The sequence below is a fragment of the Corvus moneduloides genome, chromosome 4 (assembly GCF_009650955.1).
Source record: "Corvus moneduloides isolate bCorMon1 chromosome 4, bCorMon1.pri, whole genome shotgun sequence".
Classification (NCBI taxonomy): Eukaryota; Metazoa; Chordata; class Aves; order Passeriformes; family Corvidae; genus Corvus; species Corvus moneduloides.
In genome coordinates, this window is record NC_045479.1 from 44,983,299 (window position 1) to 45,002,310 (window position 19,012).

Genomic DNA, 19,012 nt, shown 5'->3' on the forward strand with positions numbered 1-19,012 from the left:
AGAAACTTGTTGCCACTAATAATGTTATTAGTCACATTTCTGTGCAACCCTGGCAAGTGAGGTGTCAGGTAACAGGTGTCATCCATTTTGCTCCTTCCAGTTCATATTTCATAGTTCAATTTCATTTCCACTACTCACGTACAGCAGAGTCGTTAGCTGTACGGCACTTCAGATGCTGCAAATTCAATTACAGTTTTATTTTATAATTTGATATGTCAGTGGAATAGAAACAATCAAGAAGATTGACACTGATCATAATCTAAATTGTCATGCCCAGTCCTTGACAGAAGCAAGAGTTAAAATATGTGTCAGTCATTCAAGACCCTGACTCTCTAAACTACCTTGTAATGTGCATCAAAATGGATTCTTCACTGCTTGCAAATAAACCTATACGCTATTCTTTGCTAAACAGAATTTCCTGGATAAAAGAATTACTTCTGAAGACTCACATAAATTTAAGAGTGAACATTTGTGGCTATTACTTTAGTTTAAAAGTTGAATACAAAATCCCAGAAACTTTATTATTTTTAATAATGATGTTATGTTTTCATTCAACATAGATTTTATGCTAGGTTCCTTCCCTATACTAAAGAAAATTTCATTTTTTAGTCACATTAGTATTTTATTTTCTATGTATTTTTACTGCAATTATTTTGTGTGTCTGCTATTTTCAGCAATATGATAGTATTTGCAGCATCAATGTTGCTCACTTTGTCTGAACATGCCCTGGAAACACATACATATTATGACATTAAATAAAATAAAGAAGTAAATCAACCTAGTTTCTGCAGAGTGGTAATGAACCCTTCATTACTCCAGGATGTTGACATAGATAGTTACATCTCATCAAAAGAGGACAAGAATAATATTCACTCTTAATGGACACAAGGAAAGCACTTCAAAATCATTGAACAGCTTGCTCTGCTATTCTACAAGTAAATGTTGTTTGTCCTGATCACAGAGGCAACAGTTGAAAGCAAATATCTCCAAATACTTTTAAAACTCTTGCCAAGAGATTACAAGCCATTAAAAATGTTTTAATGGCAATAAGTAAACATCTATTCTTATCACAAAAATTAATACAGAAGAAAGTACACAAAGTATATTCTACAGGTACCAGGTATCTACCAGACAATAACATCAAGTGATGGGTTTATTAACGTTAATGCATGGGCTTCGTTACTTCCCCCTAGACTGTACAGTGTATTAGACCATTATGCTTCTATTTTATAAAGAAACACCAGAACAGCATTTACAATGTCCAAATGAAGCACCAAGTGAAAATATATTTGGGGCAGTTGAGTACTTCTATCTTAAACTACAGCAATTAGATTGTGTCCACTCTCTGTACATCAGAGAACAAAAAAAAAAGCTGTTTCTCAGCAAGACTGTCAAGAGGGGCCCAGATTCAAAGAATTACTTTAGCAGACACATGTCCATGTGCTCAAAATTATGATTCAACAATTCCATCTAACTATGAAAGTATCAAAAACTTGTTAAGGGCCTCCCTGTTCAGCCAAAGAAATTCATAGACTACATAAGATTTCAGGAAAGAGAGGTTATGTATCTACGGTTGATGTTCTCTGAAACATGGAATCCAGGCCCATACTCATAATATAGGTCTTAACACAAACAGTGACATTTCTGGCTTCAGGATAACATCAACAGCTATGTTCAGGCTCTGCTGAACCTTCTGCTATATGCAAGAACATACAAAACAAAATACAGCTTAATTTTTGTTCACCTGCAAAATAATGTCAGGCCATAAGACAAAGAGGTGTTGAGGAAAAAGGACAGAGAAAAGTAATGATGAGGAAAGATGAACATGAGAAAATAAGCTCACTGTCTTTCACTGATAATCCAAATGAAGATGGTTCCATACTCTTTCATACATTCACAGCTCCTGAGCTGTGACTTTGTCTTTCCTGCAAACGGCACTTTCAGGACCAGCCAACATTGTTAGAATACCGCTTTAGGAGCAGAGGGGAAATCTGAGGCTGTAGAGCTATGTGGCTGGCTCTGTAAGCAACAGGACTGCAGATATTTCAGAACAGAATTACTGAATGAGGTCAACAAAACTCATGGATAAAGGAGATGTGTTTAAAATAGGCAAAGCTGAATTTTCTAATAGGCTTTTGAAAAATTCCTCGTCACAGGCTTCTATGGAAACTCAACATTCAGAGCTTTAGGGAAGGTCTTTATGTTGATAAATAACTGATTAAAAGACAGGGAACAGAAGGTAAGTAGGTTAGCCAGACAGCTCTAGCAATGGAGGGAGGTCATTAGCAGAGTTCCACAGGGATTTGTGCAGGGGATGCAGTTATTAGTCATATTCCTAAGTAACCTGGGAAAATGGATGAGCAGTGAGGTGAGAAAGCTTTATAATGATATTAACTTATGCACAGTAAAAAGGATGATGGCTTGCTGAATGTTAGGAATTAGGAAAGGTGCTTATAGAAGAAAGTCCCTAAACAATAAAATGGCAGATGAAATTCTTTGTAGTTGAATGCAAAGTGGTGCACAGAGAGCAAAACAATTCTAAGATCAAGAGTCATTATATACACAAAATTGAATGCATTTCAAGAGAGCATGAGAAGACCCTACCATATACCATTGGCTTGTTTTTACTCTTCTGGTTGCCTTCTGCTTATAGTCACAGTTTGAGGTAGGATGCTAGTCCGGATGGATTTTTGGTCTGACCAGGTGGAGAAACTGGGCTTTTTTTCAGATGTAGCCTGAGTTCTAGTATGGTGCATGTGACAGAAAACATTCTGGTTTAGGACTCTACAGATTTACTGTGTGCTTGCATGGCAGTAACCATCAACTTAAACCTGTCAGCTATTGATATAAATAGTATTAAGAATTCCGTGGAAGGTTTCAGCCCTTTAGAGTATTCTTTACAAACCAACCACAGGCCCCTTTACTGGCTACACTGGGACTGCCTGGGTAAGACATGTTAATCACACAGAATGGGAAAACACAGAAAGTTTCTTCACCAGAGGATGAAGACAAAAAAGTTTAGCAGAGAAACGTGAATGAAAAAAAAAACATGGACAAAATCTCTTTCTTTCACAATTAGCAAAGCCAGAACACAAAATAGTGTGAGGTTTTCCCCTGGAATTATAGGGCTGAAAAACTGGAGCTTTTATAGCTAATCCTGAAAATCTCAGAGAACAGAAAATCCTTCTTGCATAAAGTCATATAAGCTTTATCAAGGGGAGCAGCATTCCACCACAAGTTATATTTCAGAATGTCACCTAATGGAGTGACTCTTTTCACTAAAAGACTTCACAGAAGGCCAGGCAACTTGTGTATATGGGAGTCATTATCCAGTTCCACTACTGAGGAAAGGGAGGTGTAGATTCAGTACTAACCTTTTGAAATCCCAATACTATGTCCTGACAAGAAGTCTTAGGTAGAAGGTCTCTACCTCCATATCCATCTGTTCAAGTGGATATGATGTGTCTACGTCAGTACTGGATCAGTGGAACCATAGTGATCTATCACTTTGCCATCCAGACCATGCTGGAAGTACTACTTCCTAACTTCCTACTAATTCATCTGCTAAGATGATGAAAGAGAAATAGTCCTGGAAGTCTTCATCGTCCCACACAAGGGAGAAGTCAAACTGAAATCAAGCAAAGGTGTCAAAAAGAACAGTCAGGAATTGCTACAATGATTCAGTTCACACTCATTGTGTCAAGTACTCTGATAAAGCACAGTGATGAAAAAATTCCTGGCTTCTCTTATTAAAAAGAATATGCTGGTACATATGTGGCAAACCCTAGTTTGATGAATAATATACTAAACCATCCCTTGAGTTTATCATTGTTTCTGATAATAGGAGCAGGCAGAGTCTCTGCTGTTCAGTGATCTCTCAAATGTTCCCAGTTCTCTCTAGCAACTAACATGGGAAAAGAGAATCTCAACTAAATTACCATTCAGACAGAAGGTAAATAGGAATAGGATCTCTTGTCAGGAGGATCAGCCTGGTATATTCATAGAGATCAGTACCAGACACTGGCTGAAGATAACAGCTCCAGCTTCTGATAATCCTAACAAGCAAGGTCTAAGAAAGATACAACAAACTTCTAAACTACTGTTTTGACTCTTACACATGTATGTAGGGTCTGTAGGCAGCAATATGTCTTTAATGCAAATGGCAATGGCAGCTGGTAAGCAAAGCTCTCCATGTGGTATGAGTATAGTTCGCAGCTCAGGGCCAATCCTTGTAGAGCCCAAAAAGCCATCACCAAAAGGGAACAACATTTTTGACAGTCTGAAAGCCAACACTACTCTGCTCTCTTCAGTGCCACCCACTCCTGTAGGTATCCTCTGAGCGTGCCTTGCCACACATCCTCAGGACTGTGTCCCTCACAAAAACACAGCTGCAGCAGGTTGCTCGTCTTCACAGAGAGGCCACTCTAATCATGAGAGATTCTGCCCTCGAATCAGCTCCTTCCTCAGCCTGCTTGCACTCTCCCAGAAGGCAGCCATAATTGCTAGTTTATAGGCCTGTCTGGGTGGAATCCAGCCTTTTATTCCAAGGTGTCCTACTGTGCAAAACTCTGTGGTGTCTGCCTCAAAACCATTCTCCATGAGGACAATTCACTTTTTATGGGAGCAGGAGGGCATGTCAAAGCAGGTGCAAGATTGCAAGATATACTTCCATGGCTTCAAAGAGGGAAAAGTGCCTAGAGACAGCCAGTTTACTGAACCTATTCCCTTCTTCACAGACTTTAGAACATCTAACACCTATTACAGATTTCAGCAAAGATGTTTATTAGTAGCAGACGCTCCTGTCCAGAGGGACAAAGGTGAAGCTTCTGTACACCCAAAGCATGGCCCCATTCTCATTACACACAATGGAAATAATATCACTGATTTTATTAGAAATTGAGTCAGATCCTGTCACCAAACTAGTCAGTGAGATAGGAAGTGTTGAGGAGAAAGACTTACTTCTGCCTTTTCAATCCAAAACAACCAGCAATCCAAAATATACTTTCCCATTTCAATCACTTTCCTGATTTAATAAGCACCTCCTCACTGTCTTAGGGTAATATATTGTTTATTGATTACTCATTTTTCAATTTAATCCCATCTGTTTTATTTTTACTTATCCCCAAAGTTTCCAATTAAATAGGGAATAAGATCCTAACTCCCATAGTTCAAACACGGTGAAGTGAAGGCTACATCTTCGTTTTTATCTTCTGCCTTGAAGTCTATGGATGGATGGTTTCTTTAAAAAAACTTAATAAACATTAGAAAATACAAACAGTGTTGTGAATGGGAAGATGTGCAAACATTTCTTTACATGTTTGTTTTTTCTTTCCTGTTTCGAAACAGGATGTCGAAACTTCACAAAATATAATACTGCAGAAGACTCATATCACTTTGACATCAATTCCATGCTGGGCTTTATAAGCATAAAGTCAAGCAAATTCAAATATAAATAACACAACAATTTCTGTTCATATAGCATAAGATAGATTGCTTAAGTCAGACGCTGTGGGGGATGATTTGCACCAATGCACATGCCCATGCACCAGCATGCATGCCCAATCTCCTCTCTTACTAATACCTCTCTACCTGACATTGTAGCTTCGTTTGATGTTCTCAGGCTCAGCTGCCCTTGAACACTGTCATTTCCATTGCCTGGTTGATATACTTTGCCAACAGATTTGCATTGAAGAAGCAATATTGATGCCTTTTCCTGGTCTTAAAATCAAGAATCAAACACGGTTAGAAGGGAAAAAGGGGTTTTACCTTGGCATTTATTTTAAGGATCCTTAGGTGCACACGTCCAGGTCAAATGCACCAAAATGCACACTGCAATGCCCACCTCTAAAAGATCTGGTATAACATTATAGGTGTTACTAATTAGCATATCTATCAAAGATTCCCCAATGAGAGGCTTGAGTGAGCCCCCCTCCCCAAGGAGCCTTCCCCTGGATGGTTCTATCTTAGCTTACAGAATGTGTTCTGGAGAGGACCTTGGGGTCTGGGGCTTTCTGATCTCTAACTACAAGGCTTCTAAGATATTTAGATTCCTAGCTTGACAAATAATTCTAAGAATGTAGGCAAAAAACCACTAAGAATATAAAAGTTATAAAAAGGTATATAAAAGGAGTATAAAAGGAAAGGCAAAAAATCACCATGGCATCAATATCACTATTCACTTTTGCTCTGAAGATCTAAACATGAATCACTACACCTCTTAATTCTCCTCATGCAATCAAAGCATGTCCTAAAATACACTGACCCTCCAATTCCATGTTCTCTACTCTTCCTGAAAGCTAACAGAACCAGACTAATTTAAACAGTCTCCTCTAATCAAACCACTTCTGTAGTTTCTCCTAGTCTCTCTCCCCTTCTTCAGTGATAACTTCATCTGCCACTGGAGTTTGCTGTGACAAAATCCAATTGTGCCTCCACTGCTGAAGAGACCGGAAAGGGCTTTGAGTACACAGAAAACAATCGGGATTCTCATGCCTCTTGAATCAACCATTTCCATGCTTTATACAGTGTTGCATATAATGGGTTTTTTTGTGGAAATGAGAAAAGAGGGACTGAAAAAACCCCATATTACCTAATGCAGTACAACTTGTGTGCAATCTACCACTAGAGCTCTAAGTCACATATGTATTATGTATATGATCTCTCTCAATTCAGCTTAGCTTATGCATCATCTCTTCTTTGATAGTGGAATAAAGATGTGGAAGCCCATGAAAAAAAAGCAAGCTAAAGGTATTCAGAAGTACCCATGACTTTTATTACCAATTCAGAAGTCCACATTAATTGTCAACATTAGTCAAGGCACCAATTCTGCGATGTCCTTACTGTAAAGCATATATAAATTATTTTCTCTGTGCTTGCTTTTCATGGCCACCATTTCACAGAGTACAGTTTGTCTTGGACAAACCACTGACACATACTGAACAACATCCTGAAAAGTTCCTTGATGGATTTTTTCCCCCTTCTGTCTGTTGTACAGTATGTTCCAAATATGGAGGCTAGAAGACATTGTTAAAATACAATTGCTAAAAATCTTAGCTACACTAATTATAAAAAACTAATCTTAAAAAATTATTAAATTCACTTTTTATCACTTTGTGTTTAAGTAATGCCTTTTCTGCACAATTAAAATACACACATGCTTTATTTTGCTCCCAAAAATTAACTGTAATTTTCTGGTTCTCTTTTACTAAGCTGATCTTTGGCTTGCACATATCTCAGAAGAAAGCCTTTGTAGCAAGTATAATCCAAGTGAAAATTTAATTTTTCCAAGTCCTAAATTAGACACAAACTTAATCAGGTAGTTTCACATCAGACTATCTTCAAAAGCTGGCACGTAACTGGCTTGCTTTCCCTCATCTCCATTGTTCTCTATCACATCTTTCAGTTTAATTTTTCTTCTCTTTTTAATTCTTTTCATCAGACTTATTTATTTTTAGCTGTTAGTCACTGTTTCACAAGATGGCAAGTTGTGATGCTAATTGATAGCAAAGAAGGGCCACCATGCAGAATTCAATGGCAAAATTCCCACTCACAGAAAAAAAAAAAACACTCTGATACATTTTAACTGAAGCTCTTCTGGACAGTCAGCTAATTATATACCTGCCATTATGCATTTGTTAACTTTTTACTTTTCTGGGGTGAAACACTTAGAGAAATTGAGTTTTCTCTCTTCTCCTCTCCTCTTTCTCTTGAAAGCAACAAACATATTCCTTTCCTTTTAAAATGCAATTATGTTTCTTACCATCCATGCTGTGACAAAATCTCCCATCCAAGTCCCAACTGCAGCTACCTTCATAAAATTTTCATTCCTGATGCCCATGAAGTCTGTTATAATGTATGCACTGTGGAAACAAGAACACAAAAGTAAGATATACATATTTGCTGAATGTAGTTACAAAGAACTTGCATTAGTGACAAAAATAATTATTATCTGTGAAAGATTTCCCATTTCTTTCATAATAACCTTTTCTACTAGATCTGAGTCTTGACATAGAACTGAACTCATATAGGTCGATTCCAATTAGAAATGCAATGTGAATCTGATTTTGAAGTCCATGTGTCTTTTGAAGGTGCTAAAATAACAGTTGGCAAAGACTTTAGGATTATGTAAAGCTTCTGGAAGTAGAAAATGTTTTACAGTTTTTACCTTCTTCCTTTATACAAATAAAATTGCAACATTCTTGGAATCGGTGACTTTGCAAAATCCTCATGAAGAAAAATGAAAATCTTTAAGGTATCTTTAAAAAGATAATTGAGCTGCTTAACTTTTCACTCTATCAGTTATACAACCACATTTTTTAACACATCAGTATAAGCAAGTTTTGCAAAATTTCAGTGAGATGTCACTGTCTCTAGATTCTTACAATTTATTTTCACAGACATATTTTACTTAAATCCAAAAGAAGCGTTTCCATTCTGCTTAAATGATGCAGATAGGATTTACAACTTCACATGATAATTTGACTTCTAACTTCGGGTTCACCAAGATGCTATAAGGACAATTAAGAAGGTAAAGTTACTTGCTCCAGATTAAAACCTTTCTGAAAAAAACCCATACCTTTTAATATACTGATATCCTTTTCTAAAAAACTTTTATAGTGGTCAACAAGAGGTGACTTGTAGAGGGATTCCTTATGGAACAGGGGCATATGATACCCCTGGAAAGATTGGACAACCCAGGATTGCTGGGAAAGCCCCTGAACAGCCCCTGGCTGCAGGCAGGCCTGGAAAGCACCTGGCTGCAGGCACCCCTGAGAGACCTTGGCAAGGTATACACTGGTCGGCTCCCTCACTGATTAGAGACTGTCCTAGAGGGACTGGGTATGAATCTTTGCAAAAGTAGATCTAAGCTTGCATAGTTGAACAATAAAGGAAGAACTATGCTTAAATCGAATTGGTGTCTGTGTTGTTTATCTGGCCAGCTCTCCAGACTCGGTCCCTAACGGTGACTCTCCTCCAGAGCTAATATTGATGATAATGAATATGAATGGCAAATATATTTTAATCTTACAAGTGATATCTTTGTTTTCAAGACACTTGTAAACATTGCTTATGTAATGTTATGCCTATTTAAGAGTGCACACAGTGACACAGTTACTTGTAAAAGTGTCCTTTAACATTGTGCTATCCATTATTCAAATCTTACCACTACTACATACCAAATATTGCAATGTCTAGGAGATAACAGACCCTATCTCTGCAACTGGATCAGTGCAAACTGATCCCACTTTCTGGGCCTGTTCTGTTAAAATCTAAATAACTGATCAGTGTGGAAGGTCTTGCTAGCACAAAGCCATGCACAGCATGGCATAATTTCTTAGACACAATTTAATATGTTGTAGAGTAGAAATACTATCGTCATCAAATAGTTTCATGACACATGAAAAATGTCCTACAGTAACAGCCATTTTCACTATACACATTATGACCTTTCAGCTGGTATGTCACTAACAAAAATGCCATCTTTTTTTTTTTCTGCAGAACAGCACATAAATGCTGGCTCTGATTTTCTGCTGGAAATAAAAAAAAAATTTAAAAAAAGAGAAAAAAAATTTCCAAGCCTCCAAAGTATTTTTAATAACATTCCATGGAGTTAATAAGATCATCAGTATCCTAAATTGACCATGTTATAAATGAGGGTGTAAGAAACCAAGAACAGTTACATCGGGTCAGCCTGAAGTCTCCCTTTTGCAATGCTCTGTCTCCAAGAGAGGGCAATAGCAGTAACAAAGGAAGACTGAGAACAGGCAAGAACAACCCTCCCAGATATATTCTCCCGGATGCTTTCTAACTGGAAAATATATAGAATTCCTTTTCTCCTGCATCTTGGGCATGCCATTTTTGTAACATCTGTGAAGGCAGAAAATCATCAAGTCTGCACTCCTTAAGAAGGTGTCTTATTCACAAAGAAGGCACAGCAATAAGTGTCATTTTTAAGGAATGGCCCTCAAATGCAAAGCACATCTTAGTCTTCTCCATCAGTGGGAGACACATACAAAACCCCAGGCTTCTCACCTTTTCTTATAGGCACTACACATTCTCATATGCACTATACATGATTACAGGTGTACAGTAAGCAAACACTTGCATAACACCCCCAGAAAATGAGCCACTTGGGTGATTCCTATAGCCCTGTCATACAGAGCAGGCCTGCCAAAGCCACCACTGGCAGGCTGCTGGACACAGGGGGGGCTAACCAAAAAGGCTGAGAGGTCACTGATCCCTGAATATGGGTGTTACCTAGTAGAAGAGAACTCAAACCAGATATAAGTGATTCTTTTTAATGGAAATTGAAATTCTCAGTGTAACCACTTGTTTTTATGAATGTTAGAAGTATCAGAAGGCTTATAATAAGGTTGAAGGATCCGGATAAAATACTTAAATACACAGAAAGGCCTTGAAAGTATCACATCTTCCCAAGAGTTTTTTTTGTCATTTCAAATATGAAAGCACCAAAGAAGCCTGTATAAATTGTGCATTCCAGTCTGCAAGTAATTAATGTCTGAATTAAATATGCAAATTGAAAAACCTTCAGTTAGTGTCAAAATAGCATACTATTATAAAGAAACTGTTAGGAATATGATCTGTGCATGTTTTAAGTGCATTTACGGATTAAAATACAGCTACAACTTTTTATGAACAGGAAGAATATTTTTAACATTGCTGTCTTATTAGAAATAGCAATAAAATACATTACTATTTCATTAACTGTTAGCATTACACCCTGTGTCTTTTATTATCTCTGCAGTATTTTTTTTATTTCAAAACACAAAGAGAAACTGACTGTTTTAAAATAGGGATTTGGGGCTGCTAAAAATGAATTTTTAAAAAAAAACCCTAATCCTCCAGTTTTCATTTTCAGGTTTTAGTTTAAATAGAAATGAGAACACTTGACATTTTCCAAAAAGCCACACTTTCTGATGATGTTATCAAGATGTATAGTATAAGAGTACCGAAAGTAAAGTTAATTCTATTGTGGAAAATCCTCACATTTTTCTACCTTTAGATAGTGATTAGAGTAGTTTTCTTTAATTGTTAAGTCTGCTTCCTGGCTAGGACCCGTGTCTGCACCTTGCAGGAGGACTAAGATCTGCTGGGTTCCAGTTAACTGTCATGGTCAGCCCAGATTTTCTATAGCTTGTCAAAAGGCTTCTGTTTGCTTCACCATATGTGTATTCTGCAGTAAGGCACAAGCATATTGCATGAGCAGCATAATCTAAGGAAACACTGAGTGAAAAACACAGCAGTTATAGCTCGGAGTAAAAATGCTCTTCTAAAACAGGGTAAGTGGAAACAATTAGAGGCTGAGGAGCCAATACTTGTGAATAATATAGATAAAAGGCAAATTTGTGACTGGGATTTGGGAGCTGTTCACAGTAAGACTGGAAGCTGCAGCTCCAGGGAAATTGCTCTTAGCAGGCCAAAGTTTAGGGAAGGTAGACCAACATTTTAACAGAATAGGACAAAACAGAGGAACCAAAAGACAAAGGAGACTTGACACAGTTCTAAAACAGATTAAAAATAATAAAAATCAGAAGTAAGTGTCTACATCCATGTTGACGCAAAAGGTATGTTAATAACCATGAGTCAGAAAAAGACATATGAGCCCAAGGTATTTGAACAGTTTCTGGAGTTAGCAGCAGTGTGCACAGAATGGATAAAGAGGGAGACAGCAACACTAGCCTGGTGATTTTGTTCAAAGGAAGGTATCAGAGCATTTTTGCAAAGAAGGATGACACTTTACCAGCTGCTAAAATGAGTAACAATCTGAAAGCAAATGGAAGGTTTTAAATTTCACATTGGATAAAGATGCACAAGTCACTGTAGTGCTATCGACACTGTTCCAAGCTCTGGAAAAAACTCAGCACTGAGACTCAGTGCTGAGACCGTGTTTTCTTGACCATCACAGGACCTAAGAATGGGCTATAGCTTGAATAGAGACGCTTAAATATAACTGTAAACCAGGAAGTCAAACTCTCAATGGAGCTGAGTCAGACTGGGTCAAGGATTTACTTGCCTTAATTACTGCTTGATGGCTAGCATGTCAAAAAAAAAACATGTCCACGCATCAAAAGGCATTGTTAAACCTATGTGACTAAGTAATTCCCAGTGATGTGACATAACTTGGTCTCCAGATCCAAAGAGATCTGGATCTCTTGTAAGGCCTGTGACACAACTGACAACCCAGACACATCTGAACTGAACCCTGGGTGTCCAGGGACAGCAATGAGAGCACAGACACTTTGGGGAGGTTTTAATAGCCTTTTAAAGCAATTTTAGCAGCCTTGATGCATCTTAACTAAGCTTCAGCTGGTTCTTTATACACTCCAGAGTACTGAAGGCAGTGGGCTGGCACATAGCATGCAGGGCATATTCTGTACAGAGCCAACAAGAACTGCACCCACAGAGTGGCAACGTAATGCTCTTTAAAAAGGAAGGGATGCCTAAATATCTTTTATGTTGAGTAACAAAATGTCTGTACATGTTCTGCAGTCTGATATGCACTTTTCTGAGGTGGTTTTATCTGGCCTTCCCCCTAAATAGCTGATTATCTGTATGGAACTCATCTTCCTTGGTGTATCTAACAAGGTGAAATGCTTTGACATTGGCAAACAAGTGACAGCACGGGAGTTCACACAGGCTGCAAAGAAGTATGTGTTTAGATGTGGCACCACAAGATTCCATTACTATTAATTTAGAAGAGGCAGAGAATGTCAGAATAACTGAAAACATACATAAAAGACTGCAGATACAGTTCCTGATCTGTATTTGTCACTCTAAAATGACAGAATGACAAATGAGACACTCGGTAGCACTTCACTCAGTTGTAAAGCTATTCTTCTAATGTTAGGAATTGAAGTCAGAGCCATGGGGAACTGGAAGGTGCCCAGAGACAGCAAGACCTGCTGTCTTATAAACTGGCACATCACAATGAGGATGGCATAATGCATAGCTATCAGCAAACAGTATAGAGAGCACAACAGCTATTCATCCAGTCCCTAACCACCCCCAGCGCACGCTTTAGAGATACAGAGGAAATTTCTCCTATGACACCAGAACAGAGAATTAAGAGGCACTGAACCAGGGATTTTGCTTGACAAGACATCAAAGAGGTAACAGCCACAAGAGGCTCAGCAGGCTAATCTCCAAGACACACAAATCTGAGAAGCAAAATCAGCTTGGCTATAGCGAGGCAGATCCATGGCACAGTGCAGAACACCTGAGACTGATGGACAGATGCTGTAACTGAGCATGTCTGGTAACTTATTTATACATGGTTTTTTTAAATCAGGCAGGAGAACTGTAATTCTGTGGACCTCTGCTCACCAGTCTACAGGCCCGAGGGCTGTGTAACTTACTCTGGGGACTTTGCTTGTAGAGCTTGTAGAGCTTGCTAGGATACACAGGAGCTGCTCACTGTCCACAGGAACAGACCATTTAGTTTCTATCTTTGCAAGCCTGCCTTTAAGACAAGGTCCATTGAAAAATGCAGCAATTGCAATTCTGTCTGTTAATGTAGAAGAGGTATGTGCATGTTAATTAAATGGTAGGGTACACATGAGATCCAGTCCCTGATTCCAAGGGACACTGGTTTAGTGCCCTTCAAAGTTAGGGAATTGCACCTCACTGTTATTCTCAATATGAAAAGGTGATGACACAAGAGGACGAGAAATATGTTTCAGACTCTCTTAGGTGAGGTGAAACTGAAGTTGTATATTCCATATTTTGTAAGTATCATCTTTCACATATAAGAAATATATTCCCTTTCCTTCACTTTTAGAATGGATGCCAGTGGTCAGTTTTTTATTAGATCATAACTACAGTCCTAATTAAGATGCCTAAGCAAACTGGGACAGGATTTTGAACATATTTTTTGTCCTCAATGTAGCTTTTTCTATTGCTATTTGTAGTATTTTCCTGTGTGGGTTTTTGTGGATCTTACTCCAACAAACCAAGCATAAAGCACTTGATGACCAATAGAGTCTGGACCTCTCTTTAGAGATCAGGTTTCCATGACCAATGGATTACACAGCAATTCAAAGCAGGATGCTAATTTAGATGATTTTCTTGTATGCCATAGTGATATCATGTATGAAAATGGCCAACAGCTTACATCTAACAGAGTTGCAGAATGTAACTCATAGTGACAAGCCTACTGCCAGAGGCTGTGAGAGTCTGCATCTCTACTGGGAAATCTTAGGGATCTGCAAATTCAAAAGTGTTAAGATCCTCCATTATGGGAGAAACGCAGCCTGCCTGGGTAAACTTTGGTGAGTGCTGGCACATACTTCCAGTGAGTTAAAATGACAGGATTTGCTACACCTACATTTTTGTCTGTCAAACCCTAAATGACAAATAACATTGGAGACAATGAACAGACAAGCCAGGAATTGAATCCAGATTTCTTCCCTCAGATGAGCACCTTTCTCCATCATTACATAAGTGCTGTAGTGAAAATTACATACTAACCCTACAGATTCCACTACAAGGCACTTAGGATGGACAGGATGGTCTGGGGAAAAGCATAAAAGGTACTTGACAAAAGAATAAAACAGACAGATTTTTTAAATTCATTATGTCCATGAGGTATCTTTCACAAATTTTCCAGAATTTTTGCTGTCGTGTGCAACATGTATCATAAAAATATATATTCTGTTGAGTCAGATAGATGAAAAACAAAGGCTTCATAGTGCATTTAGCATTTTTCTGCTGCAAATATAGGCAACAATACTCAGCCAAGGATAGGTTGCAGAAACATTTCTAATTCTACTGTGCTAACAGGTGAATGCTCACCCATACACACACAGCACAGCCTTACCTGTCCCCACCACACACTCACACAAGCACTGCACCTGTTTATATGTAGTTGCTTATGCTTCCATTTCAACTCTGTGACCGCTGCATAAGTTGTTTTTACTGAAGCAATCACACACAGGGTTGCCTCTTACATGCCACTTTGACACTGCAGGAGAGGATTAAGGTATTTTCTTACTGCTAAGTGAATTTCTTGTAGAAAATTATTTTAGTGGATAATGAAGCAAGTTAGGAGAACTGTGACAAGTTCTCCTAACTTGTCACAGTTAGGAGAATCATGTCATTTTTTAGCATTTTTGACAAGAGAATCATGTCATTTTTTAGCATTTCTTTTAATAGGCTAGTAAAAAGTGCCAAAATGCTAGATAAAACAGATGCCCAGGGACACAAATAAGACAAGTGGCCTTGGCCAGACCAAATTTGAGGGTTTAAGGGGGATCTTGACTCATCATACCGTAATATGCTCTGCAGGCATAAAAGTTTGCAATCTCAGCCCTTGCCATATGAATCCTGAGAAGGACAATGAGTGCTAATTTTTAACAAGAATGCTAAACAGCAACCTAAATCGGACATGTGTACATTGAAGAGAAACGTATGCTCAGGGTTACTAGAATTTAGAAAAATGTTGTAAACAGTTTTTTTGGTGGTGGGTGTCCTGGGTTGCAGTGTATTCTATTACCATCCCCATGAGCTGTTGAAACCAGGTGGGGCAGTGTTTCCTTGCCTCCTCCCCCCAGACTATCTTGCTGTTAATGGCCCATCATTGTCCTGCCGCCTGACTCAGAGATAACTCCCTCCGGACTATCTTCTGTTAATGAGCCTAATCAACACTTGGCCTCATGACTCATCACCCCATTGTGAGATGCTCCACCCAGAGGGAGGAACCAAGCATCCCATCGTGGATATAAGCTGAGGCTGAACACCAGAGACACGGGGCTTCCCACTGGATTTCCAGAGGACAGGAGCTACACAGCCACCATTGGACTTCCTGAGGAAGAGCAGACTGTTTCACTACAGGATCACTGCTTCAGAGGACTGCAGCCACCATTCTACCAGACTGCTACCACCACCCTGCCTAACAGGGTGTCAGGTTGTACCTTGACTCTGTCAGTTTGATAGTGTTTTCTTTTACCTTTTTTTTTTCTCCTTTTCTTTAATTTCCATTAAATTGTTATTCTGACTTGGTGCCTCCCACTGGTTTGTTTTCAAACTAGCACATAATTTGGCGCCCAACGTGGGGCAGCTCTGAGAGAAAGTCAGAATTACAATTTTGTGTTAACGGAAACCTATTCACCATGGTGCTCAGCTTGTCTATGTGGGTACTGTATCTTGCTCTCTATATTTTTCCTCACATGGGGAACTACCTGCCTGTAGTATTACTCCTGTTAAAACCAGGGAATGGTATGAGAATTGCTTTAATGGTTTATTATGTCTACAGCATAATAACCTGTGAGGCGATGAATACCATTCGGAGTATATACTCAGTTTTGTTTGGCTGTCCTAGTCTGGGCTCCTATGTCTGGGATCTCCTCAACAATCGCACCCAGCCCCTGGTGGGAGGAGTAGAGAGTGGTTTCTTCCAGCCTTTCAGGCCAGGCACAGCAGTTTTTGAAAATATTGAATTCCCTCTGGATGTCAAAGACGGCATAAACTTGCTGTCAGTTCTGCTTTGTCTTCTCTGTACAGCCTGCACCATGTACACCATGCTTAGAATCAGAGCTATGGCACAGCATCCTCAGGATGAGGGAGGGAAAAAGAGCAGAGCAACAAACACCATGCCTACGCAGACTGACACAGAGGAGAAAGGAACCAAATGCAAAGCAACAGCGTCCATGTCTACGCAGACTGTCACCGAGGAGAAAGAACCCAGATGCAAGACAACAGCGTCCATGTCTACGCAGACTGACACAGAGGAGAAAGAACCCAGACACAAGACAACAGCGTCCATGTCCACGCAGACTGACACAGAGGAGAAAGAACCCAGACACAAGACAACAGCGTCCATGTCCACGCAGACTGACACAGAGGAGAAAGAACCCAGACACAAGACAACAGCGTCCATGTCCACGCAGACTGACACAGAGGAGAAGGGAACCAAAAGCACTGTCAGCGTCCCCACGCAAACCATCACTGAACCAGAACAGCCTAAACCGATTGCAGTTGCCCCCGTGCAGAAGAAGAAATCAAAAAGCAAATCAGTCCGCATAGTGACTGACGAGGATGCAGCAGGACCTTCGCACCCAGCAGAAGAGGCAGAGCCAGAGATCATCACTCGGTCGCTATCCCTGGGTGAGCTGCGAGACCTGCGGAGGGAATTCACCCGCCAGACGAACGAGTCTATCCTGACCTGGCTGCTCCGCATCTGGGACGCTGCAGCCAATGACACCATTCTGGACGGAAGTGAGGCCAGGCAACTGGGATCTCTGTCCCGGGATGTGGTCATTGACCAGGGGATCGGGAGAACCCAAGAAACCCTCAGCCTCTGGCGGCGACTGCTTACAAGTGTAAGGGACAGGTACCTTTGTAAAGAAGACCTCCAGGTGCACCAAGGAAAATGGAGCACAATGGAACAAGGTATCCGGTGCCTGAGGGAATTGGCTGTGCTGGAGATCATTTTCTCAGAAGATGAGAGATTTCCTAAGAGCCCAGATGGTGTCCAGTGCACGTCACAGATGTGGCTGAGGTTCGCACGCCTTGGACCAGAGATATACTCCCGTTACCTGGCAACACTGCAATGGAGGGAAGGCGAGGACAGGGTGGGCGTCTTGGTGAACAAACTGAGGATTTACGAGGACACCGTCACAGCCCCGTTTCGCACCCATGTCTCATCCGTGGAAACAAGTCTTTTGGCTGAGCAAGTCCGGAGCTTGATTGAAGAAGGCCATCAGAAACTGAAAAAGGAACTTAAGGAAGAGATTTACCACATCCCACCAGAACCAACAAGAGTCTCTGCCATTAGGAGCCGGCGACCCCCAACCAGGGAGAGAGGATACACCCCACGAGGTAATCTCTGGTTTTTCCTTCGGGAACATGGAGAAGACATGAGTAAGTGGGATGGAAAACCCACCTCCTCCTTAGCAGCTCGGGTACGTGAACTAAAAAGAGGGACAACTACCACAAGAAGCGCATCTAGAGTCAACATTGCTCCGGTCTCCCGCACACAGAACTCCAGACGGTACCGGAATGATACTATGACCGATCCTCTTGAAGGGACCTCAGGAACGTATTCACCGGAAGGGAGCAACATGCAACATGACCAGGAATAGAGGGGCCCTGCCTCTAGCCAGGTAGAGGAAAGGGAGAATCGGGTCTTTTGGACTGTGTGGGTCCGATGGTCTGGCACATCTGACCCACAAAAATACACGGCTTTGGTTGACACCGGTGCTCAATGTACTCTGATGCCATCAAGGTATGTGGGAGCAGAACCCATTTCTATTTCTGGGGTGACAGGAGGATCCCAGCAGCTGACTGTACTGGAAGCTGAAGTGAGTTTAACTGGGAACGAGTGGCAGAAACACCCCATCGTGACTGGCCCGGAGGCCCCGTGCATTCTCGGCATAGACTATCTCAGAAATGGATATTTCAAGGACCCAAAAGGACATCGTTGGGCTTTTGGGATAGCTGCTGTGGAGACAGAAGATATCAGACAACTGAGTACATTGCCTGGCCTCTCAGATGACCCCTCTGCCGTGGGACTGCTAAGAGTTGCAGAACAACAGGTGCCAATCGCCACAGCAACAGTGCACCGTCGGCAATACCGCACCGACAGAGACTCTATGGTTCCCATCCATGAGATGATTCGCAAACTGGAGAGCCAAGGGGTGGTCAGCAAGGCCCATTCACCTTTCAACAGCCCTATATGGCCAGTGCGTAAGTCCAGTGGAGAATGGAGGCTGACGGTGGACTACCGTGGCCTGAATGAGGTCACGCCACCACTGAGCGCCGCTGTGCCAGACATGTTGGAACTTCAGTACGAGCTGGAGTCCAAAGCAGCGAAGTGGTACGCCACTATTGACATTGCCAATGCCTTCTTCTCCATTCCTTTGGCAGCAGAATGCAGGCCCCAGTTTGCTTTTACCTGGAAGGGTGTGCAATACACCTGGAACCGACTGCCCCAGGGGTGGAAGCACAGTCCCACCATTTGCCACGGACTGATCCAGACTGCATTGGAAAAGGGTGA

General features: G+C 40.6%; 1 protein-coding gene across 7 annotated transcripts in view; it reads right to left on the reverse strand.

Annotated features, from left to right (window-relative positions):
• The window catches only part of TMEM117 (transmembrane protein 117), a 204,677-nt gene that overhangs the window by 109,426 nt on the left and 76,239 nt on the right, over positions 1–19,012 (reverse strand). For all 7 annotated transcript variants that reach the window (XM_032106939.1, XM_032106938.1, XM_032106937.1 and 4 more), the window contains one exon: positions 7,760–7,859. In XM_032106939.1, coding sequence (XP_031962830.1) covers positions 7,760–7,859 — 100 coding nt within the window. The remainder of the gene's footprint in view (positions 1–7,759; positions 7,860–19,012) is intronic.